This window comes from Phoenix dactylifera, chromosome 14 (genome assembly GCF_009389715.1).
Source record: "Phoenix dactylifera cultivar Barhee BC4 chromosome 14, palm_55x_up_171113_PBpolish2nd_filt_p, whole genome shotgun sequence".
Lineage (NCBI taxonomy): Eukaryota > Viridiplantae > Streptophyta > Magnoliopsida > Arecales > Arecaceae > Phoenix > Phoenix dactylifera.
In genome coordinates this window covers 1,972,624-1,997,548 of record NC_052405.1, presented here as the reverse complement: position 1 = coordinate 1,997,548, position 24,925 = coordinate 1,972,624, and the positions used below count along the sequence as shown (strand labels likewise).

At 38.0% G+C, this 24,925-nt stretch overlaps 2 protein-coding genes across 13 annotated transcripts in view; one reads left to right on the top strand and one right to left on the bottom strand.

Moving 5' to 3' along the window:
* LOC103714281 (exocyst complex component EXO70A1-like) overlaps positions 1 to 11,009 on the bottom strand; it is a 30,895-nt gene extending 19,886 nt beyond the window's left edge. For 8 of the 9 annotated variants that reach the window (XR_003387018.2, XR_003387017.2, XM_039133273.1 and 5 more), the window contains exons 1-9: positions 10,773 to 11,009; positions 8,739 to 8,834; positions 7,766 to 7,971; positions 5,629 to 5,874; positions 3,876 to 4,014; positions 3,591 to 3,803; positions 1,800 to 2,005; positions 262 to 462; positions 80 to 179 (exon numbers count right to left, since the gene is read on the bottom strand). Coding sequence is in view for 7 of the 9 variants with exons in the window: in XM_039133273.1 (XP_038989201.1) it covers positions 80 to 179; positions 262 to 462; positions 1,800 to 2,005; positions 3,591 to 3,803; positions 3,876 to 4,014; positions 5,629 to 5,874; positions 7,766 to 7,971; positions 8,739 to 8,834; positions 10,773 to 10,931 (1,566 nt within the window). In the remaining 2 variants the exon portion in view is untranslated. The remainder of the gene's footprint in view (positions 1 to 79; positions 180 to 261; positions 463 to 1,799; positions 2,006 to 3,590; positions 3,804 to 3,875; positions 4,015 to 5,628; positions 5,875 to 7,765; positions 7,972 to 8,738; positions 8,835 to 10,772) is intronic. The other variant, XM_026807350.2, reaches the window with a different exon arrangement.
* A 2,955-nt stretch (positions 11,010 to 13,964) lies between these two features.
* On the top strand, positions 13,965 to 23,454 carry LOC103714284 (two-component response regulator-like APRR3). 4 transcript variants are annotated; one of them, XM_017844557.3, is made up of 9 exons: positions 13,965 to 14,310; positions 14,399 to 14,560; positions 15,359 to 15,489; positions 15,627 to 15,740; positions 16,284 to 16,452; positions 16,545 to 16,956; positions 21,110 to 21,965; positions 22,689 to 22,863; positions 22,959 to 23,454. In XM_017844557.3, exons 1-8 carry the CDS (start codon positions 14,076 to 14,078, stop codon positions 22,830 to 22,832), a joined length of 2,223 nt encoding a protein of 740 aa, XP_017700046.2. In that variant the 5' UTR covers positions 13,965 to 14,075; the 3' UTR covers positions 22,833 to 22,863; positions 22,959 to 23,454. The 4 variants fall into 4 exon arrangements, with proteins under 4 accessions (XP_017700046.2, XP_026663153.2, XP_026663152.2 ...); XM_026807352.2 differs by having other exon boundaries at positions 16,284 to 16,458; positions 16,557 to 16,956; XM_026807351.2 differs by having other exon boundaries at positions 16,284 to 16,458.
* The last annotated feature ends 1,471 nt before the right edge of the window (positions 23,455 to 24,925 follow it).

Below are 24,925 nucleotides of genomic sequence, written 5' to 3'. Positions count from 1 at the left end.
ATCTAAGAAGAATGTATAACATCAAAATCAATCAAATATCTGAATGAAATATCACGACCGATTGATTTATCAAACAAACCTTTGTCCAAGCAACTCTCTTATACTGATTTGCATTTTGTTGCACAATCCTACGGTGTCTTTGTACCCAATCATCACCCAATAAATCCTTTGCTTCCGACCTGAAAACAACACAAAGTTGACTGGTGTCTATTTGATAGCATGTGCTAGACCTTCATACTATTACATTTTATATCAAAATACCTGCGTACAGATCTAACCATATAGTGGATGTTATTCATGAGAAAAAGATAAGTCAGAGCAGGATCCTTGTATTGCTTTGATTTCCCATCTAAATTACTCTGAAGGGCTTGCATAATGCGCATTGTTACAATCGCCAATTGGGATTCAGTTTCATTTGCAGTTTCAAATTCCTGGAAAAGTTGCTTCAGCGTTGATTGATAGCTGTATATAAGTATTACACACAAACTGGTTAGATCTGCTATCTACATGTTAACAACAAAAGAGAGAGAAGATCATAAAATTATTACATAACAATGAGTGAAAGCGTTAACAGTTTATAGCTTCATTAGAATTTCAAACCTTAAAAAAACATTTGAAGTCAAGTTGCAGATTTGAATATCCTGGTAAACTTCAAAAATAGAAAGATAGCAGGATAGCTTATGTTTGAAAGAACTAGGGCACGGACCTTCTATGTTTATGTCCAGAAGGATCGGATTGGATTTTTATGTTAATGTTCAATTTTAAGATCCTGCCTTCCAGTTAAAAATATTGCATCTCCAATCTGCAAATTTTTTTGAGTGAGCTAAATCAAGGAGAAAACCTAAGAACTGAAATAAACTTCTCTGTAAAAGAAAAAAAAAGGCCTTTTGAAGACATGTTTTTAGATTCCTCCATAGAAAGATATGTTTTTACACTTCAAGTCAAAAAAATGGAAACATTATGACAATAAACATAATAAAACTTGTAAAATGAAGGAATCCTTGTGGGGCAGTATTTCCAGGAAATGACGCAAGCAATCAGATAATATCACAAAGATTTGAAGACTTTCTTATTATCATAACATATAGCATATAGTAAATACTTTAATTTGTAGAAAGTATATTAACTGATAATGACCAAAAGATATAGGCACAATTAACATAGAGTAAATATAAATATTTCCTCATGTAATCACACACCGAATGGTCACATGCAGACATTGGAAAAATTCTAATACAGACCCACTAAGGCACCGGCTTCAACGTGTTGCATCATGCTTGAGTATAAAGAATGAGATCAATTTATAAATTATCGCCAGATGTTGCAAGTCGATATTTCCCATTGACTTGCTAAATTTAGTGTGATATTTTATGTTTCAGTTGTTGGATTATCATTGCTTTTTTAGTTTTTTTTCCTGCCCGCAGTCTTTTGGAACAATGCATTCTGGTAACATGGACAACAATAAAAGGAATAACTTCAACCACGTTTGCAATTGTAACCTTAGTAATACCTAAATAAGAAAGAAAGCTAAAAAAATAGAAAGACAATATTGATGATAGACAACCCAAGCTAAGGGACTAGAGCTACACAAAAACAACAACAAAAATGGAATAACCAGTTCAAATAACAGTAGACTATATGCAATTTGAAGGTGCTTTTTGATCGATCCGACCTATTAAAAAAAAAAGTTGCTTTAAACAATCACAAATACCATAGACTTATCCAGATCACTGCTAAAACAATCAATTTTGCTATAGTGAAGAATTGGTAATAAAAGAAGAATTAAGGATAGAACTTACTCAAATAGAAACTTTACATAATTAATTACATAGCTAGTCAGAGGGTGAACAGTTCCATCAAGAACAGTTGTTTTTGAAGCATCCTTCTCAACTGCTTCCTCAAAATCACCAAAGGTTTCTTGGGCTGTCTGAGCCAGGCGTTTTGTTAAACTTAGTGTAGTATCACGCATCTCGATGCAAGCTTTGCCTTCAAAAATTGTCTCAATCTGATGAACAGTTTTAAGCAATGCATGTGAATGTAATCTTCACTATTCGTAGAAAACATCACCACGTGTAGGAAAACAAACAGCACTGCATCTAGCATTCTCAAAATATACAGAAACAATGAAGATTAAAAGCGAAACGGAAACTAAACATTTCTCAAACAAAAAACCACCCTTAGGAGACACCTGAGCAGTTGATTCTCACAATCTTGCAGAACCCATATGAATTTGTCTATTGGTAACCATGCAAACCAGTTACAATCGAGAATGCCCATTTCTCGACAATTAGAGATAACAACTTGGTTTAACCTGCTGCTTTACAAAGAATAATGACTTTAAAGTTAACTTTATCCCAAAAAAGTCAAAGCTGAGAAATTAATTTAGTATTGTATGACAAACTAAATGGGCATAGATGGTCAACCCTAGCCTTGCAAGAAGGTTATATGATTTTTGAAGTTCTAGAAGACAACAAGTGTCGGACCTGTTGGAAACTAACTACGATCACAAGAGAAAAGAAAAGAAGCTTCCAACAAAAGTGACAAAAGCATTTGATCATTGAGAAGGAATTTGTCTTGGAATCAAAGCAAAATTACTTTAAGGGCCTATTTGGAAAGTTCACACTAGATCCAACAAAATTACTTTAAGCAAAATCCTTATCGGACTATGGGAGGCCTAGCACTGATAATCCGAGCTATTGGATATGATCTATTTTTTCTAAATGACTTATATACAAAAGATTATATGATTTAGATACTCCTAGCCTATGCATCAAGTGGCCAAAAATAAACAGTTTAAATAACATGAAGCAACGCATATTTTTGATCATTAGGTGCGTAGAGTAGGGATCTCCAGATCATATTATTTTTTTGACAGCAAGGAATGCGGAATCATCCCGAACTGGACAGTTCCGCCTGCTCCAAACCGTACCGGTGGCCTACCTGTATGGTTTCGGCTTTAAAACCGATTTGCTACTAGAGCCAGAGAAGACGAAGAGAAAGAGAGAGCGAGCGGAGGAGGGAGGGAGAGAATAAGCGGCCATAGATGCCTGCAGAGGGCCGCAGGTTCCGGCGGAGGCCGAGGCCCCGTGGCCTCCGCCAGCCCCCCGTGGCCCTTCGCAGGAGTCCACAGCCTATCCTTCTCCCTCCCTCCCCCACTCCCTCTCTCTTTCTCTTCTCCTTCTCCATCTCTAACTGGTTTCTCTCGGTACGGCCCGGTACCGAACCAGTGCCGAGCCCAACCAGTCACCGATTGGTCCAGCACCCGATACCGGTTCGGCAATCCTTGTTTGATAGTAAGCAGTTTAGAGATAGTAGATCAAGTCATATGACTCGTATCATCCATGTTGGGCCCACCATCACCACCATCCAATCAGGCCCAATTTAGCATTTGCTATGCTAACACAATAGATCTACGATGTGTGTGCATATTATATCCTGAAAGACACTTTGCTACACCACATAAAAGATTGTGGACAACTAAATAACTTTAATATATATATATATATATGAGTTAAAATCAAATATTTCCACATCTTTTAAGGAAAGATCACGAGTAAAAATATAAATAGAACTGAAAAGTTTCAGCATACCTCTGGCTGAAGTTCACGCATTATTTCATACATGTCAAGAAGAACAAACAATTTTTCTGGAGACCTTTTGCTTTTAGCAACTGCCTCCCCAAAACTTAGAAGCATCAATACACTGTTTGCTGTGAGTTCAGCAAAACAATAATCCTTGTGAAAATTGGTGTCGTCAAAGATTTGATCGCAAATTTTTTTTTCTCCAGCAAACAGCAGTTTTACCTGTTTTCAGCACAGTCAAATGACAGGAAAACAAAAGGCATGCACTCTATAGATTTCCTCAGAAATCCTTACTGTTATTCGCATAAAGTGAATCCAATTCCCAATTTTGGCCTCTAAGACTTCCCATTGCATCTTCTGCACATCATCTTTGCTGAGTTTTTCCACCCCCAGTTTCCGAAGGCTCGTTTCTAATGCATAAGCACGAGCTTCCCTGCATGTAACAGCACACATTTTATATAAGTCCTCTTTAGTAAATTGGAGCAAAAAAACACACAACAAGTTTGAGACATGAATACAAAAAGATGATCATCGTTTGCTCATTTAAATATGTATCTGTATGCATATATATTTGGTGATCAGTTACCACCGATAAAAGTATTGCCATCAACCATCAGCAACACTGATAACCCTGTTTACTAACAATCAATTGGAGGATATCTCACTAAACTCTCAAAGAGTGTTACTACCTACAACAAAATGAACAATATAAGCAAATGAGACCTAGATAGCAACAACAGATATTGGCATATTTTATGAAAACTTTTATGGCAGGATCATCGTTTAAAGAACCTCTGCCAAAGCACAATTTCAAAATATCACCTGCATAAGACTCCATTTATTGCTCTCTCATCTTTTCCACAGAGGTTTTCTTTCTAGAAAAAGGAAGTGATTCAGGAGTCCACTTTTTGAACTTACCAAGTACTCTCTCTAGGAAGAAAAACAAAAATAACACCAAGGTGTTGTAGAGTATCAAAAATATGATTTCGGACAACTTACACAAAAGCAATAATGGATTCCCAACATCTAAATAACTTGAACCACTATGGTTTGATACAATTCAGCGACCATCTCAAAACCAAGCCAATGATCAATAAATGGATTTAGCTTAAGGTCTAACAGCAAGTCCTAAATCCATGAGAATGCACTGGAATTAAGGTAGTTAAATCAACTAGAGCAGATAGCAGATTTTATATTGTGTGTCTTTATATTTCTCTATGGCCCTAGGATGAGAACTTGGAATTTGTTATCACGAAACTTAAGGAAGAGAAAGTGTGAATGTATTCTAATTTGAAGGTATGAAAGTGTAATAAGGATTCCCTGAGTAAGGTACCACAAAAAAGGTGTACAAGTATGAAGCCCATGTGCAGGCTTTAACTTACGACCCATGTACAAACTCATTGGAAGGGGAAAAATAAAACTGTAAAGCAAAGATAAGACAGTTTCACCGACACCTGCATATAGAAATTCTGTATGAATACCAAATTAGGCTTCTACACTATCGCCCAGATATGTCATCCTCCTGTTATATGCCATCATCACATTTGGGAATCACTTTTGCTAAGGTGTGAGACCATGGAAAAGTGTAAAACAGATCCACAGACCAATTTCTATGCATGTGTATGTTAAAACGAGCAGCAGGTTATTACATGTACAAGCCACAATGTATAAAATCATGTGCAATATATGAACATATGAAGGGTCATATCGATTGCCTGCTGCTACTATCAATCCTTCCTTGGCATTCCATGTCTTAGAAAAGATGGACCTTGATGCCCCTTTCAGAACACTCCCTTCTATGAGAAGTATTTGACCAGTGGTTCAGAAACATCACAAACAAAGAGAAAGGAGGCATTACCACAATCCTCTCCAAGTTAAAAAGAAAAGACAATTTCAATCATGGATGACCATATAAGCCACATAGAAGCCATGATATTTGATGACAAACAGTCTAGTTTTCTGCCACAAAATTAGGAACAACCTGAGAAATGAAATAATCAAGATAACTTTAAGATCATTTCTGGCAAGAGATATCTGAAAATGTTACCTGTAAATTTTTGCACACTGCTGTTCATGTCCAGCTTGGACCAATTGTTGAGCTAAGTCATGCAGCAGAGGCACAATCCTTGGAGGAATGAGAGTTGGTGTTTTGTAAACAGCAGTCTCCAAGCTTTTTGCTTGATTACTGGTTGATGGGTTCTTACTACCATCACCTTGGTCTCCAGTCGATCCAGATGATGGTCGTAAAGAGTTAGGAAGACAATCAAATAGGCGGTCAGGCTCAATTGGCTTGCTGAAATGAAACAGGGGGAGAAAAGACAAATGATGTGGTGAACAGCAATTGCAATACTGCAGAGATGAATTATGCCCAAAAAAGCACAAAGTATGACCTGTATGTCTGATATGCATAATGTCACAGACTTGATTATTTAGTTTAAGAACATCCGCCAACATGGTTTCATGCCTTAGACCAACAGAATTATTGCATGAAATAAAGAATGAAATAAGTTTTGCTTGTTTGTGCAAGTTGGTCTATAGATGTTAATTGCTGATGAAATATAGACGATACTTCTTCCAATTTAAGGTAAAGTTTTTTTTTCTAATTAAGTATCCATGCATTCATTTTGTAATTAAAAAATTTGAGGTGATCAACATCAAATATGCAGAAAAGGGTTGTGACTTTCTATCTTCATTTTTCAGTTAAAAACTATATGGTCTAAAAGCTCCATTTTGTACTTAAACATATTGGATGGTCTGTTGGAATATTTCAAAATTCCAAGTTTGCCCTTCTTTATCTTTTGTCTTTTGTCTAGTGTACTTTCTTTAGTCCCACATTGGAAAGAGATAAAACTCAAAAGGTTTTTATGTAGTATTCAACCTTTTAACTTGGTGAAGCAAAGAAAGTAAGTAGCCCACGCGCGCACGAGCCTAATGGAGGTCCAAGCCAAAATTGGAGAATCCGATCCAAAAATGTTTAACCGGGCGCGTCACGCTCGGTTGAATATTCCCACTTTAATAAATGAGAAGCCTAACTCTTAATTGTTTAAATTCTAATTTTAAATATATCTGACTTCAACCTCAGACCAAGAGGGAATTACGACGCATATGTTTCCTCATTGGAATTTTTCAACTATCTTCTTACTAAGGTTTTGGTTTACTCTTCTAAGGACTCTTCTTAGATTAGCCATGTTGAGGAAGCATGATGAACTGTTAGTTGATGACATGAGTAGGTATAGTGTTGACTTGACTAGAAGCATGCACTTCAAATTGTCTATAGAAAATTTTTGGGAAAAAAAAGAAGAAAAGAGACTTGAATACAGGACATCAATATTAGGACAGGTCTGATCAATAGATTTATTCACTAAGTTAGATTTTAAATTTTAGGATAACCATATGGGAGCTCAAAACAGATCCAAAAGCAATTTAAATAAGCAAATTAATTCATGTTTCCTTTCTAGCATATACAAAGTTTCATGTCAATTTATGGTTGTTTACCACTTAACAAGGTATTGAGAAGCTGGTATCTAAAAATTATCCTTGGCAACTAAGGAATTATATCATGGTGTTTCCTGTTGTTTTCTTTGATATTGTTATTACTTATTATACTAAGAAAATTTCTAGCAATAGTGGAATGGCTAGAACATGCTACTGGATGATTGTTTTATGTCATTAAGATGCAACCATCAGTCATCCGTTCTATCTATGCGATGATGTTCTTCTTCATTCTATGTGCACTTCATATTTAGAAGATATACAATACATCTAATAGTATTATGCAAAATTCGGGTTGTAGAGGCCATCCAAGTTTGAACAGGCTTACTATGGACCAGGAGGCAGGTCCAAGTAAAGATCTTAGACTAATTCCCAAGCAAAATTTAGGTCTAGATCTACACAAATGGTGCCTAATCAGACCTGATGACAGTCAAGTACTCAAATAATTTTGGATCTAAGTTGCAATAGAAAATTTACAATGTAGCTAACATATCTCACTTGCAAACTGCTACAACTAATGCATTCAAAATATAGGCAGTTTCAGGGATATTGCAGCCATAGTTATACAGCCAGAAATATTCATTACAATATATGTGTGCATGTTTGAAGGGGGGTGGGGGTGGGGGTGGGGGTGGGGGTAGATATGATGAAAATAAATAGGGAATAGGGAATAATTGTGTATGTAAATAAACCTGTAGTTCGTAAGGAGCTGCCTAAATTCCTCCTCCAGCTTCAAGATGGCCTTAGATAGCAAATTATTGGCATGGTTCAGCACTCCATCACTGCTCTTGAAGCTTTTGTTGTAGCTGAAAAACTTGACGTTGCTTCTCAACTGGTCAATTGCCTCCAGATAGCTTTCTAGATCCTCATGTGGTCCCCTCAATATCTTAGCCTCAGCCTAAGCAATCAATGGAATGTTATTGTCTCACAATGAATCATTAGCTAGAATCTAATGCACTAAAAGCATCCTAAATTATGATTCTATCAAAAAAAAAATATAAATAAACATAATCATCAAAAGTAGCATGTAGAAAGTGTGTTCGGTGTTCTAAGTTTTACAAACACATTCTCACTCCTCTTATGTGCTTCAAGGTGTTGGAAAATAACTTGTGCAATAAAAGCACGCACAATTGCTCCAATTGCAGTTACAATTTTTATACAACATTTGTTTCTAACATAGCATGTAGCAGCAGTATTAGGTGCCCATAATTGTCCATTTTCAGAAACTACTGGTGTTTTCTTCCTATTGTAAATGTTTCAGAATTTACTCCATTTTCTTTTAGCAGCAATCTGCATGCAGCCATCTTCACTGCTTTATGCACCAAAATTCTTGAACCATGTGTTTCTCGGACGTGTATCCATGACAGACACCACCTTTGTCTCCTTTAATTGTCTTTTTTTGATGCAATCTTTTCTCCTTCAATTGTCACCACAATGCTCAAGAAGAAATGAAGAATTGTCAGCTCAGTAAAGCAGAACATAGTGAAGACTAAATGAACTATAAGTCCCAATCAGACTCGACTTCAGTCTTATCACCATTATTACATATAAATCAGTTGAAACTCTAGAAGATAATTGATCTAAACCAAAAGTTTGTTTTTTATTATTTTCTTTTCAAAAAATGATTAGTATTCAAGATCTTAAACTAGGCTGACAAGGACCAACCTGCCTTGAGAGATCAAATTGAGCCAGTATAACCTCTGCTGCCTTCAGTGTCTTGTCAACATTCTCATGTGCCATTCGAATGGCATGTGTCCTCACCTAGAAATAAAATAAAAAGTTTACTAATTTCATAGAATTTAGGAACCTATATAAGCAATCAAATCAAGTTAGAAACAAACAAAAGTGAAATTCAAAAACAAAAATAGATAAATAAGAAAGAAGCAAACAGCAGTAACAACAGATCAAATTGATCTAGTAGCTGCTGCTTCTTGAAATAGCAGAGGAGGCGGTACAGCTTGGATAATTTTCTTTTAGAAAAAAGGAAAAATCAGGGAAGGAAAAGAGATACAAGAATGGCATGCATCCTTTGTTGTGACAAATTGATCAAAGTTGAATATCTTAAATATAAACCAAGAAAAATGTAAAATGCAAGAACCCTCAGAACAACAAACCACCCCAAAGCCACGGAGCTGCCATAATTACCAAGAAGGATCACATAAAGATGGCATTTGGTGACCCAAATGGGATCACCAAGATGATCTTAGATCAATGGTGAACTTTATTCTGAATAATCTGATCTTCGAAAATCTAAAATCAGTACGTTCGTTATGCTATGTTCTAGTAATTAAAGATTTTAAGGTATCCATGAGTAACCTATTTGGTATTTTATGGAATCTAAGATTACTGACCATATAATACCAAAACTACCCAAAATATATTCCATAAAAATATATTTATTAATCATATAAAATATATTATAATAAAATATTGATATATTTATTAATATATTGATTTTTAATACATTTCATAAAAATATATTTATTAGTCATATAAATTATTATTCCTATAAAATATATTAATTGTTATTATAAGTTAATATTTTTATTTATACTCATAATATATTATTTGCTTAATACTAATATTTATTTTGATTAAAAAAATAAGGTAAATAGAAGTAATATATTAAATAATTTCATTAGATAAATTTTAAGTACAATAATATATTTCTACTATAATTTAAAATTATCATTGAATAATAATATGACTAATATATATATATATATATATATATATTGATATACTATATATACGGTATATTGATATACCAACTTTTTTTATTGGATTGAGGGGTATTTTTATCCTCAAATTTCAGGCCGAGTGATCTTGGATTTTCGACCTCAAGAAAGGATATCCCATCATTGGGTTGGGCGGTAATTTAAGGAGTGAGAGTGGTTTAGGATCACTGCCACATGGGATCACAATGATACAACCAAATGTGGTGATCTCGTTACCTCCATCCGCATCATCCATGATCTTGGGATGATCACCCTAATACCAAAGACCCCAAAATGAAATCTTGAAAGAGTTTTCCAGAAAAAGCAGAGAAAGCATGACAACTGATTGAGAGGGAGGGGAGGGGGGTGCGGGGGTCAAGTAAAGAAGAAGAGGAGGAGGGAAAACAGAGGAATAGCATATATACATACATGCAAATAAAAAACGAAATATAAAATCCGACAATTTATTTAAAAAAAAGAACTTCAGAACGTACTAACCCGAAAGAACAAGTGTGAGCCCAAGGGAGCTGCCGTAATTACTAAGAAAAATCATCAAGATGACATCTTGAAAGAAAATTTGATGGAGAAGAAGACGAAGGTAGCAAATGATCGAATATTTCTAATCTCCCCGTCTTCTTGAAATGGCGGAGGGAGGAAAACAGCTTCAAAATTAACAGGAAAAAGAATGAAAGAAAGAACAAGAGGACGAAAGAAAGAAGCGGATAGAGGGCAATGTGGGTGCAGAGAGGGGACCTGGGTGCTGTCGGAATTACCAAGAAAAATTAAAAAGATGAAATGAAAACGCCGGAGGAAGGAAAGCAGCTTCCAAATCGATAGAAAAAGGAAAGAAAAAAGAACGGAAGAAAGAAAAACAAATTATGAAAAGAAGCAAAGGATCGAATATTTTTCGTCTCCTCGTCTTCTTGAAATCGCTAGAAAAAAGAAAGAATGAAAGAAATGGGGAATGGAGGGAGAGGAGGACCTGGGTGGGGCGCATAGCGGCCTCGAGGGCGGAGAGGCGGTGGTCGAAGGAGCCGAGAATGGCGACCATGCTGTCGGTGTTGGTCTGGCTCTTCTGCAGCGACTCCCGCAGCAAGGTCGCCCTCTGCCTTAGGGTCTCGATCGCCTGCGGCGTCCCCATTCCCCAAATCTCTCTCTCTATCGTCGACCCCTATCCCTCTCTCTCGATCTCTCTCTCAATATCGATCCGAAGAGAAAGTGAGAGAGAACTGGTCCTCGGCTGTGGATTTATAGGCGTATTCGTAGGACGAGGAGGGAGGGAAAGCCCGCTGCGCTGCGACTCGATCTTCCGTCCGTGGCATGACCAATTATCAAGAGCTCCCTAGCGATGGTTTGAATATATGGAACGGTCCCTACGTATCGGGGCCGTAAAAAAATATATTAAGATTCTATAGGGGTTTATGAGTAATAAAGTTTGTGCCGAATTTGAACTGAAGACGGCAACTTCTCTGCCGATTCTTTATAAGCTGATGTGAGTACTGCGTACTGTACATGATCATTCGCACGTGACCCCCTATCCAAAATGGGTATTGCGATTAGGTCTTCCTATTTACAGGTTAGGCTGGAGCCACGGAAGAGTGACGGAAGTTTCATTGAACCTTCAGAGCAAACTTCTTTGCGCGGGCTTTCCTCCCGTTGGTAAGGGTGCCTTTCGGATGGGCAAAAGTTCTACGCGAAGTGGTCAAATTACCATTCCATAGTGCCACCCTGTCCACTCGTTTTGGGTGTCGAACAAGCGAAAACACCCGTGACACTTGAGTTTGATGTTTTGCATGGTTAGATTAGATATTTTCAAATGGGCCAGATGTTTTAAATTCTATGGAGGAATTATACATCTAAAATTTGATGAAAAAAATACTAGACACCACGTCCTTGGGCCTGACCCACCTCCCTGTCCTCGGACATATACTAAGGTGAACGACTTCGACTTCAATCGAAAAGTCGCAAGCCGCGGAAAAAAATTGGCATGCGTCAATAAAAGTTGACAACCCTAATAACCGACTGACAATCCGTAATCATGGCAACCCCATTTCCGTGTCAAACTTGCACCGTACTCTGCTTATGCGAATTAACCCCTATGCGATGGCCATACCACCAGTCGCTGCTCAACATTATTGCACATCACGTCAGCCCAGATAATGATAATAATGATTCCTCTATATAAGAAGAATTATCTGAGAGATCTGAGGTATGCAATACGCTAACTTTCTCACAGAGCTTTTATTTTGCTGAAATCTTTTCCTTCCATACTATTGCCTCATTATTCTAATTTCTGTATCGGAGGGTATCTGCTAGAAATCCTTTGGTAAGTAAACTTCTTGCATGTCAATCAGTGGAGTAGTCCAGTGCTCAACACCTCAACCAAACTACTCAGCCCGTCTCCAGCCAACCTTAAGATCGTCCGAGCTATACTCTTACCTTAGTACGAATACATCGGCAACAAGATTCATAAATAACATTGACATCTTTGAACTAAGAACTTAACAACAAACACGAGAGACTTCATCCAATTAAAAGGTAAACCATGAGATATGCTTGGTGCCACATCTTAAGGACACATCTTTGTTGATTAGGCAATCCAAATATCTTATTTGAATTTGGTTTGGACTAAAATGGGTAAAGTCCACATCTGATTGGGTATGGATCCTGTACGGTTGAGACCAAAAGTGAAAATAATATTGCCAAAAATTGACAAGGTAACATTTCCATTTCTTCATCAGAAGATGAGTCCCCTTTGAAACCAGAATTGCTTTTCCTTGATATCGAACATAATGCATGAAGGGATCCTTGAAGAACCATAGGGTCTTCTGAAAATAATTACGGCGCACTACTATACGATGTTCTATTTTTCCATAGAAATGTGTTCGCTCAAGAAAAGCTCCAGAAGATGTTAATCGTAAATAAGAAGATTGTTTACGGAAAAAAGCCAGAAAGGGGTCCATAAATAATGGACTGTGGATAGGGGGAAAGCGGAGGAGAGATCGACCGCCAACAGCAGCAACCGTTGTTTAGCATGACACAGCAGGAAACTGAATAGACACAGAAGGACGCATGCAGATAGACAGGCAGAAACAGAATAGCAAACCGCCATTACGGTAGCACGCTTGGTTTGAGCATGCTAGGCTATAAGGGAAAGGGCAGACATACGCCAAAGGCAGAGCCATACAAGAAGCACGCCCACTGAAGAGAGCATGCCACAAAGCAGAGCGCACGACCAGCAAGCCAGCACCATAAGCAAATTTCATTTAGAGATCTTCTGTTTACGCTTCAAAACTACACATCCACTTCATTGAGTAGTGAGTCGTTGTGACGCAAGTGAAGCTTCAAAACTTGCATCCACTCTACTAACACATCACTTCACTGGTTTAACAAAAACTAGAAACTAGACCCCCTATCTACCATCTATAGCTTTCAGTTCACAACTCAGTGGGCTTTGTTGTCTTTATGACACTCGGCCGGGTTCAACAACTACACCAACGTGAAAGGGCCACAATCTCGAGCCGAGCTTCCTGAGCTTTTTTTTCTCGATGAGGGGGTCAATATATCAATTTTGTAGCATAAATCAAGCAGCCATCGCGCTAACGATCACAATCATGTGGTAATCTGAGATATGTGCTGAGAACGAAGTAGATATCTTCGCTGGTGGTTCAAGAAAAGAGCCTTAGTTTTAAAGATATTCAAACATCACGGGGTTCAATAGCATCCATGGAATATGGCGCATATATATATATATATATATATATATATATATATATATATATATATATATATATATATATATATATATACAAATTCCATATTTATGGCATCCACAAATAAATCAATCAGCTAATCCAAGTGATCGGTGTTGTTATGCTCAAGATGAGATCAATGCCCAGCAAGTGACGTGGCGAGGGGAAGGGAGACAGATGCGTGCTTCCATGGAGGCACAAAATCTTGTTTTTTCTCTCTCTTTAATGTAAGGGGCCACAAATGACATCAAGCGATTTTTCTCTCTGGACTCGAATCTCGATGCAGAGCGAAAGCGGCAAGGAGTGGCTCGGGAGGGGCCATGCGGCCCAGCTCCTGACCGGCGCTGTGGGGATTTTTTATTTGATTTCCCCTCGCCGACGTGGCACGATGCCAAGATATTTCCGACCAAGTCGGCGTGGCCGCGGATTGCCCACCTCTCGTCCCCTCCCTTCCCTTCTGCCCCCCGACCACCAAATCTCCTTTTCTCTCTGTCCCTCTTTACCCTTCTTCGGCGGCGTCGGCGGCGTCGTCGATGGAGAGCGTGGCGAGGGACGAGGAGGGTGGCGCGCGGGATGGAGACGGCGGCGGGGGATCGGGCGCCGCTGCCGGAGGAGGGCCGAGGCGGCAGACGGATCCGAGCTCCGAGCGGCAGGTGATCAGGTGGGAGAGGTTCCTTCCGAGGAGATTTCTCCGGATCCTCCTCGTCGAGCACGACGACTCCACTCGCCACATCGTCGCCGCGCTCCTCCGGAAATGCAGCTACCACGGTCACACGCGACTTTTTTCTTTTTCCTTCTTCTTATTTGGTTTGATAGATAAGAAATTTTAGGTCGTTTTTTGTTGGGTTGAGCGCAGTGGCGGCAGTGGCGGATGGGCTCAAGGCATGGGAGGTTTTGAAGGAGAAGCACTACAGCGTTGATCTCGTGTTGACTGAAGTCGCCATGCCTTCGCTTTCGGGAATCGCGCTTCTTTCCAAGATTATGAGCACAGAGGAGTGCAAGAACATTCCGGTCATCAGTAAGTTGTCGAACTGATTAAATTATGAACATGAAAAGAGCAACCTTTTTTCTCATCCGCTATGCAATTGGCTCCTGTTAAAAGCCAAGTCTAAAAAGCAAAGCGTGAATTGGAAATTTCTAATTTTTTTTTTTGTTAAGTTGGTTTTATAGTTTGTTAGTATATTTTATCAATGCTGAAATTGAACGCCTAATTATTCTTGGTGGTTTAGTGGATTTTACTTCACCCTTAAACACCTGAGATGCTAAGTTTTTTGAGATGAACGACTAAGATATAGCAAGCTAGAATGCCAACATAAACAATTTCCATCCAACTAAGTCCTCTGAAAATAGAAAATCACCTAAAAATTAGAATAAAATTTACAATTTTATTTACTTGTCGTGATCCGGTTGTAGGGGTCATTGCTTGGTGCAGTGTAAGCAGCCTGGCATGACAAGCGCAATAGCTAAAAAATGACCTAGGCCAGTCATTCAAAAAAAAAAAAATGCCAAAGTATAGGTCTGTGCTCAATTCACCCCTCCCAGGACCCCTATAACTGGGTCGTGGTCCTTTTTTCTGTCGTAAGTATTGGTCCTTTTTTTATGAGCAAGTTGTAAAGTCTGCCACTTGATGATATAAACGCCAAAATCAAGGGTCATGGCGTCCCATGATGGACTTCACCTCTCCTCTTACTTCTAGGAATCTGAGTCCTTTGTTATGATCGAACAAGAGAGAATTTATAAAAATCAGATTCTTGTCATAATCTCCTTGATACTCTGCTCACTTCAGTTCCATCTAATATGGTATCTTGTCTGGCAGTGATGTCTTCTCACGATTCCATTGGTGTAGTACTCAAATGCATGCTAAAGGGTGCTGTGGACTTTCTCGTGAAACCAGTAAGGAAGAATGAGTTGCGCAACTTATGGCAGCACGTTTGGAGGAGGCATTGTGTATGTTATCTGTTCTTATTTGCGCAGCAAGTTTTTATTAGTCTCTATTTTTCCAATGGGTATTTTCAATCCATCCTTGCTTAGCTTAGTGCTAGGAGTATCAGCAAAGGTCTTGGCTAACTACACTATTTGTGCAGTCAAATAGCTACACAAATGCATCCGACAATAATGCTGCAAGCAATCATGTAAGCGCAATTGCTGGAGATGGGTCCAAGACTGGGGAGAGCAGCAAACAAGATAGTGATGCTCAGGTGAGCATCAGTGATCCGCTACTATTTCATTGAGATTAATTTGTTCTGGGTAATATGACATGGATAATGAATGCTTGCTCTTTCTCAAACAACTTGAGCTACTATATTTGGAAGAAAAAATGATTTTGTGCTATTGAAAATAATATGTTAGTAACAGCTGTTATGAATTTTATACTCTCTATGGAAGCATGGTCACCATATATTTCACACACTTGGGAACTGGCAGATGCGAAGAGGCAGAGGATGGCAGAATTGAGAGGATCTGCAAAGCCATTGGTTTTGCTGTCTATAGATATTTACCGGAATCTATTAAAAAGATTATATTTGATATGCCCAAAACATTGGGATTAAGGAATTCTGCCCTGTTCTCCTAAGTCAATTCCCACTTGTGTGGGACAATGTAACATGGATAAAAATAGCTGGACATCCATATAGACACTGAAGGTTATGGAAGTCTGGTTCATATCTCTATATTTAGTGGCATTTTAATATTTATATGCATGGCACACATTTGACTACTGGCACCATGTGACTTTTGAGCAGAGCTCAGATAGGAAGCCGGAGATGGAAATTGCGAGTGATCAGAAACACAGAGGGGATCATTTAGCTGAAGGTGGGAGTACTTCCAGGGAGGTGGAAGCAAAACCAGAGCAACTTGATAATGGCACCCCAATAATGGCAAACACATTAAAATTGGATGATGATGTGGAAGGTGAAGGTTGTCAGAATTTTATGTTTGACACTTTCCCATTATCGCAAAATTCGCTTTATGGTTCTGATATTGGTAAAGTCTAATTGTTGCAGTTATATCTGCAGGGACAGATTTAGTTGAAAAATACCAAGAGGAGAATGGTTCTTATCATAAAGCCCCGTATAGGGAGGAAGACAACGGTTTTACAGGATCTAAAGAGGGTGACCTTGCTGATCCTAATTCGCATTGTCAAAATAATGCTCCAGATGGAACATTGAATGATATGACATATTTTGAGCCAGTAGCTAACAGAAAATGCAATTCTGCTGTTTCGGAAAAGTATGCATTCAGGAAGGATGCATTACCTGAAACTTCAACATCCTCTCATGCGAAGAGTGCATCTGAATTTGGTTCCTCACCACATTTGGAACTTGCTTTGAAAAGACAACGTCTCAATGGCTGTGTAGATCAGGATTTCAAACAAAAGCATATATTAAATCATTCAAATGCCTCTGCCTTCTCAAGGTAACTTTGGTAAATCTAGACTCCCCTCTTATACAGCTTGAAGAGTTGCTTGTAGGTCTTAAGATGTCAGATATTTATGCTCTAATGGCCAGTCATATCAAATTCTATTATCCGGATATCAAGTCTTGGGCATGAAATGGTCAGCAACTGGTTACATCACTAGGGTTTAGGTACTTGTCATACCATACTGTGCTAGTGCTGGTATGTCTCTTGGTATGGTACCGCACTTACATATGGTACACTCCTCACTTTAGCTGTACTGGCACCCATAGGCATATCATATATCAGTTTTTGCATCATTCATTGAAACGAAATATTCAACCTTAACCATTGTCAAAAAAAACTTTGTCCTGTCTATATTGAGATTGGCTTTTTAGGATGAAGATATAATTCATTAATTTTTGAGAAAGTTGTATAGTTGATACACGAACTGACATCACCCCTTTGAATTGGTAATGGTTTTATAGCTCAAGCATCTTTGGACAAGAGATGCTTACCATGATTTCCCCAAGGTTTTTCTCCATTTTTATGTTAAATTTTCCAGGAAAAAGTAAAGATTAGATTTAGGAAAATGCACTTTATAGTAAGACAGATTTTATAGGTTGGACTGAGGTTGCCAAAGGAAAATTTGCAATTTTTAAAATAGCAATTTGAAATGCTAAGTGAGAAGTTAGGTACTAACAAATTAAAAAAGAACAGTCTTTTGTTTAAATTATTCATGGTTGGGTTTAAGAATTACTTTTTGCTGTTGGATTTCTATGGACTAAAGCCTTTTTTGGGTTTTTATAATTGTGTCTCACTACTTGCATCTAAGTCATGCTGTTCCCACCTCCACCATCTTCTCTTCAAAAACTTCAATCTATTACAAGAGTCATTCCAGAATTACACCATCTTAACTTTGGTGTAACACTTGTAGAAAGTATCTTGAGTGGTTTTAGTTTGTGATCTATCAGTTTGCTCTTAAGATTCTTCGATGGGCACACTACCAACTATACTCATACTAGTTTCCCCGCATGCACCTCTGCATCCTCATCTTTGCCGGGCTCATCACATGGCATTTGATTTCTTCATTGCATGCATATACCTGCATGGTATATATACACATTTATTAACTATAAATGATCTTGTGTATATTCAAACAACTTGCACAATCTTATGCACGTTATCAAAATGATTTCGTAGTTCTTTTAATCCATAGTTTCTTCATGATCTGACCTTGCTTTTGTTTCTCCACTTGTTTTAGTGTCATTTATCAGCTTCATGGTCATATTCTCCACTTGTTTTAGTGTCATTTATCAGCTTCATGGTCATATACCAAGAATACAAACCCTGAAATCTAGATTAATCTATGGATCTGTCTATGTATCTGCTCTCTTTTTATTTCTTTCTTTCTTTAATCTATTGCACAATTAACTTACAAAACCTTATTACCATTTTTAGATTCATGTTAAGATCCACCATTTTAGTAACAATACAAACTTTGGTTTTATCAGAACTAGCAACCTTGTAGGGGGGCTTGTAATCAAGAATATTGAATGTCTTTAAGAAGTAACATAATTTATGGGATCAGGAGTCACTCAAATGATGGCCATAACTATTAGGTTATTGCTGCATATGCTCAAGTTAGCAACCAGATGCATCAAGGAGCCAAAAAAAAAAAATCATGCGGTTGAACGAGACAGTCATTGGGGATGATGTCTAAGATGAAGCATTTAGAAAAGGAAGATCCACTAACAAGGCTCCTAGCGAAAAAAAGTGCGTAAAAGACGCGTTTAAATGCAAGGTTCACCATACTAGTATCGGAGCCTGTGCACCGGTGGCATGGTTCGGTACGCCACCGTGCCATTCCGTGCCGGGCTCATATCGACATAGCAGAGAGAGCGAAGGCGAGGGAGAGAGAGAATGGAACAGAGAAAAAGAGAGAGAGGGGGGGGGGGAGAAAGGGAGAGGAAGAAAGGACCGCCAAAGGCCTTCGGAGGGCACTAGAGGGTCGTAGAGGACCAGAGTAGGGGCCCTTTTTTATTTTAGAAAATTTAAGTGAAGTCAGGAAGGGGTTTGTTGCTGACTTCACTTAAAAATTTTAAAATAAGAAAAGGGCCCTGACGGACCCCTGTTTCGAATGAAATAGGGGTTCGAATGGTAGAGCCCCTGGTCTAGCCCTCTGCGGCCCTTCGATGCCCCTTCTACCGCCTTCACTTAAACTTTTCAAAATAAAAAAAGGGGCCTTAACGGACCCCTGCTCCAGCCCTCCTTTCCTCTCCCTCTCTCTCTCTCTCTCTCTCTCTCTCTCTCTCTCTCTCTCTTTTCTTCTTCCTCTTCCCTTCCTGTGCCGGTTTCTCATTTTGAATGCTGGAACCATCCCACCATCCCAATCCGCTGCTGGCACAGCTCGATACGCCCTGAACCAGGCGACTCGGGATGATTTCGCATGCCTTGTTTAGATGATAGACACATGTATGTACTTGCACTCTAATTCTCTCGTGGTTGGCTTGATCATTTCACACACTCTTCATGTCTGAATCTCTCTCTTAATCTGCTTGATCATTTTAGACTCACTCTTCATACTTCCTGTTCTTCTTATCCATTCGAACATCCCGGTCTAACAAACGGCATGCATACAGACACACCAAACATGAAATCAATTTGAAACTACAGCTTTAAAGTTAGATTCCCTCCTCCTTTTAGTATTCGTAATTTACTGCTAATCAGTTCAGTGTATCTCTTATCTTGTAAGCTACTTACCTAGTTTCTTTTCTTCTTCTGATTCTTCTGAACTTGTTCAACGATGTATTTAGGTTTGAAGCCTACAACCTGGACTAAGTTCACCCTAATTTTCTTATATAAGTAAAGACCTCAGGGTTACTTTTTCCCGTTTCCCGATAAATTAGAAAAATCTAAGCAAATTATCATTTCATTTCAATTCCAGGAGAAACTCCACTTTTTCGAGTTTATGTTCTATGGCCTCTTGAAATCTCTATTTGAAAAAATCATTCTGGCACTCAATTGGCAACCCATTAATTTAATACGTGGGTCTTCCTGTGTGTACATCAATACTTTCCATGTACAGTGTAACCAAACTAAGAAATGAAATAGTGGCAAGTTCCAGCTATGCATTTTTTTAGAATTTAATGTTCAAACTTTGTGAGGCCAAGATGTATATGGCATGCAAAATATATAAGTTCTGTTACCTAAGTAAAATGAAAGAATTCTGCAAAAAGTTTGTAAAGAAATTAGTTATTAAAGGGGCTTGTCAGAATGTATTTCATCTGAGGAGGCAAAAGTCATTCTTGTACTATGTGGAGATGGAATGTCCAATTGCTTTGTTAACCTAGAACTTGCCAAATTATTAAAGGTCCTCAGACTGCTTGAGAGACAATGATGCCGCAAATCAACAAAAACATGCAAAGGAACAAACGGCTGAAAAGGGAGGAGAAATAAGCTTAATAAGTTGGGATGTTGCAAGATGATGATTTTCCTGCTTTCCACCGTCATGCTCCTGGTCTTCTAGCTTGTTAAAGAAAGGTTTCTTAACTGATTACGATGAGGATGGAAAGGATAATGTGAAACCAATGCTATTTAAATGATTAACATGAGTAAGCCCTTGAATAGATAATAATAGTAAAATGCTGATATTGTTAATTGGCTACTGAATTCTATTTGTAATGTATTTTGTCCTATACTTTTGGGGCAATGATGTAAGTTTGATGAAGATTAATATGATGACATGAGGAGCATCTGGACATGCGGTAAGAGTAAAGGCACATTTGGTAGCCATGATGAGATTAAATCCCATCAATGATGGGCCATATTCTTTCTTCAATTGTTTGTTTATGTTTTTCAGATTTGTTATGGGAAGAGATGTTATACATATGGTTAATAACATGGAAGTATGTAGCTGCATATATGGCCAAACCTGAAGCCTGAAATGTAATTTTAGTATTGAATTATCCAGAGTAAAATCATCAGTAGCTGATTCTATAGGTAGTAGTCTAAAGGAATTGGAAGTCCAGCACTCATTTATCCTTCGCTGGTAAAGTGGTAATATTCAGCAAAATGTCACTGCTCTACATTCTTCCCATTTGCATTTAAAACTATCTTTTTTGCTTAGCTCCAGTCCTTATGAGAGCAAGGTTCTATTTTCTTTATTTTGCAGGTATGGTGACAAAAGGGCTCATCATTCATGTAAAAAGCCTGTTTCTTCAGCTGTGTGTGTTAGAACCATAGAATGTGTTGATAAATCTCAGTTGCATGTCAGTAGTCATGGCTCTGACAATGACAAGAACATTTCCCTCTCACCTAAAGGGATGGTGTTCTATCAAGGGAATGCAGGCGAAACTACAAAATACTTTCAGGTCTCTTCTGAAAGCAACGGAGAGCATGCTGGCCTTATGTCTTTCCCAGCTAGAGAGGATGACTGTGCTGGTCATTCCTCCAAAGGAGAGGATATGGTTTTTAATCATCCTCAGTTTGGGTTTATTCCTCTGCCAATTCCTGTTGGAGCAATACCATATCAGCGCTTGTGTTCAGGGTATGGTGCTATCTTGCAACCAGTTTTCCATCCTGAGGCTTCCTTAGAGCCTCATAGTTCAGCATCAGCTGAGAAGGCAACAGTTCAAATTACTTCTGATCAATCTGGTCATCATGACAATCATCTTATCAGTCACCGCCAATGCATAGAATTTCACCACCATGAAGAAAATCATCAGTCCCACTACTGGAGACAACATATCGATATGGAACCAGGAGATTCAAGTGATTTGTCATGCACTCCTGAGGAACTAGCCAATCAAAGTGCCAGCTGTAGCGAGGACATTCTCAAAGGCGGTGGAAGCAACTATAGTGGTGAACCAGCAGATGCAGCTGCAAATACTGGAACCACTCTAGGAAGTGGTACTGAAAGTGGTGCCCAGAACTGCAGCAGGAAAGGGTTGGACAGTGACCGTTCTAGCCGTGAGGCTGCCTTGATCAAATTCCGCATGAAACGGAAGGACAGATGCTTTGAGAAGAAGGTAATGAATAAATAGTGGCCCCACCTCTGTGGCCGTGCTTGTTTCGTGGCTAGCTTCTATACAAACCCAGACTTTCAAATAGAATATCTAATGATTTGAAGCTGAAAGGTTGTCTGTTTCAGTTTGATTCAGTGAAACTGCAGTTGCAAATAAAAATTATTCTTATATCTAGGGGGAAAAATTAACACGATACTCGTGAAAATAACTGAGATTCTGAAAGTTTTTCTGAATTATTGTTAAGGAAATTTTGACTGCAAGGCTCTATTTCTATGGATTTGAGGTACAGCAGATGAATATCTTGATTCCGTTATGAAGCTATGCTCAAATGCAAATATAAATCACTAAATAGGAAACATAGAGATGTGGTACAACTTTGTGGGGTTATTTATGATAGTCAACTACAAAGACACACACATACATGCATGCATACTATAAGTCCTAATTTCCATCCCATGTAACTATGAGATCATATTGTAGTTAAGTGCAAAAAAAAGCATGGTATTGAAAGCAGTCCTATTCTGTCTGAACTGGACAGACCAGACAGAAACTGGTAAATACCTGTGACATCAATGGGTTTTGAGTTGGATGCTCATAAATTGAAAGATTTTGTTTTGGAGAAAATTTTAGGCCATGAGACTTTCATAGTAGTTCTTGGTAGTTTAATGAACTTTTTTTCTTACTAGCTAGAATTTCGATATGTAATCTCATTTTTCTGTTTGCCAGGTTAGATATCATGGTAGGAAAAAGCTTGCAGAGCAACGGCCAAGAGTAAAAGGTCAGTTTGTGAGTCAAAAAGTTCCCGACTCTGTGACAAAGCCAGAAGCAGAAGACCGGCTCCGAGTGGTTAAAAAATTAAGTTTCTTGTGACGCTTGGTTTCCTGCACAAGAGACAGTGAAGGTAAGGGATTTGCTGGCATTTTTAACTCTCCTTCGTGTGCTCGCTGTTGTGGCTGCATAAATCAAAGGTCACTTTATGTGCTTGTAATGTACCAGGAGCTTTGTGTGAACATGTATTCGAAGAGAACTTTACAATAAAAATTTGAGATCCAATGATGGTCGTACAGCTTCAGTTCTATGAGATTGTCCTTCGTTTCTAGGCCCTTGCAATTCAGGTATTATTTTAAAGTCACTTCAGAATCTACATGCTGGTTATGATTCAATTTAGCAAGTCCACATATCAGTAAGCTTCCTTTCCTTGGTGTGTCATTGAAATCTTTCTGGCAGAGACAGTATGTTGTTTTGTATGTGTACATTTGGTGAACATTTTGAACATTTATCATGTGCTTTTCTTCCCTAAACGAAAAACATTCGTTTTTCATAATAATAAACCAGCGACAAATTGATCAGCAGGAAATGTATATGCTCCTTTCGGAGTATGAAGTGTATGTCAGTTTTATAATGCAGCGTGCAAAGTCATCACCTCGTCCAGCAGAGCTGTCGTGCTCTGTTAGCATCATGAGTGATGTGTGGCATGCAAAAAATTTACGTACTTGTGACATTGTGTAAGGTGTAAGCAGCAGCATATTCTAAAGTTATTTTGGTTATGTCTTCAGAAGCCATTACCACCTGAAACTTTGAATAGTCATTTTAAGTTTCCTTGTGTCACCATTTGTGTATCCAATCTTTTTGAACGGCACACTTGAAGAGAAGTGCCTGTAGATTCCTTGAACCCAAAGAAACAAGAGTTTAAAGGTTTTTCACTGCATAAACTGCTTCTCTTATTCGCAATATGCATGCTGAACTGAATCTTGTGCGCCAGCTCTCTTCATCACAGATCTGTGCTTGTTTGCAGGATGTCATTGGCTAGCTATTTTGAGATATATCAAAATATAAATTTTACTTAATTCTGGAAATGATTTTATGGCTATTGACATGTATCTTGGATGGATTTTGTCTGGCATTATACTGAAGTAGTAATGCAATTAAACTTATCGACAGTCTACTGCAACATTGGCCACAAATTATGCTCACAGAGATCATGCCATGGACTATTGTGACCCTTTGAAGCCTCTAAGCTGTCCATAGAGCTTGTTACCACAATGACAATCATGCAGTCCATCATAAGGACTTCAACCAGGTTCTTTGCATCATACTGGGCATTCAACATTTACTTTATTTCACCAACTCAACAAATTAGCACCTTACATTGCATCGAAGATATTTAGCAATAGGTATTTAAGTAATAAGTTTTACCTGATCACTGTCACATGATAATAGTTATTATATAATCTTAATAATGGTTAATGTTTGGTGTCTGCAATGTTTTCTGCACGATATAATACTTTCTTCAGGTTCGACTTTTCATATCAAATTATCTTCTAAAAAATTTTATGCCACCTGAAAATATTTTTTTCCTCATGTGAGCAGTGATTAGGATAAGGACAGTAATTCCAATATTCTTCCATTTTATTACTCGTTATTTTCTGCTGTAATACCGTTGCAACAACTACTATATATGTTAAAATTAAATAATTTTAAGGATACCCAAGATAGACCAATTCCGGGCACTATTATTAAGAATCCGGTCTGGTACGCAACCCTCCAAAAGTTTTTCGGTCGATGCAAACATAGCTGCTATTTTAAGAGTTTTTTTTCTATGAATACTCTTCTAAATATCGAATTTTACACAAATACTCTCGCATATATATTTTTGTAAAATACTTGTTTTGCTATTATATCTTTTTTTTTATTCTTGTTTTTATATATATACTCACGCCATCTAACACCGTTAAAACATTAATCGTTTCAAATTAAAATAACTAAAGTACCCTTAATGGATGACGTGCAAAAAAAAATATATTTATAAGATGATCGTGATAGAAAGACAAAAAAAATAAATTGAAAATTTTATTTTATTTTTAATTAAAATAAATGTGATTTTTATTAATGGTGTTAGAAAAACCGTTATATTAAGAGCATTTGTATAAAAATAATATTTTATGAGGATGCAGAAATAAATA

Coding starts and splice junctions, on each gene's coding strand:
- LOC103714284 (XM_026807351.2), top strand. CDS start 14,076: ATGGAGAGCGTGGCGAGGGACGAGGAGGGTGGCGCGCGGGATGGAGAC. Junction 15,741..16,283: donor AACAAGATAGTGATGCTCAG/GTGAGCATCAGT, acceptor ACTTTTGAGCAG/AGCTCAGATAGGAAGCCGGA. Junction 16,957..21,109: donor AATGCCTCTGCCTTCTCAAG/GTAACTTTGGTA, acceptor TTTATTTTGCAG/GTATGGTGACAAAAGGGCTC.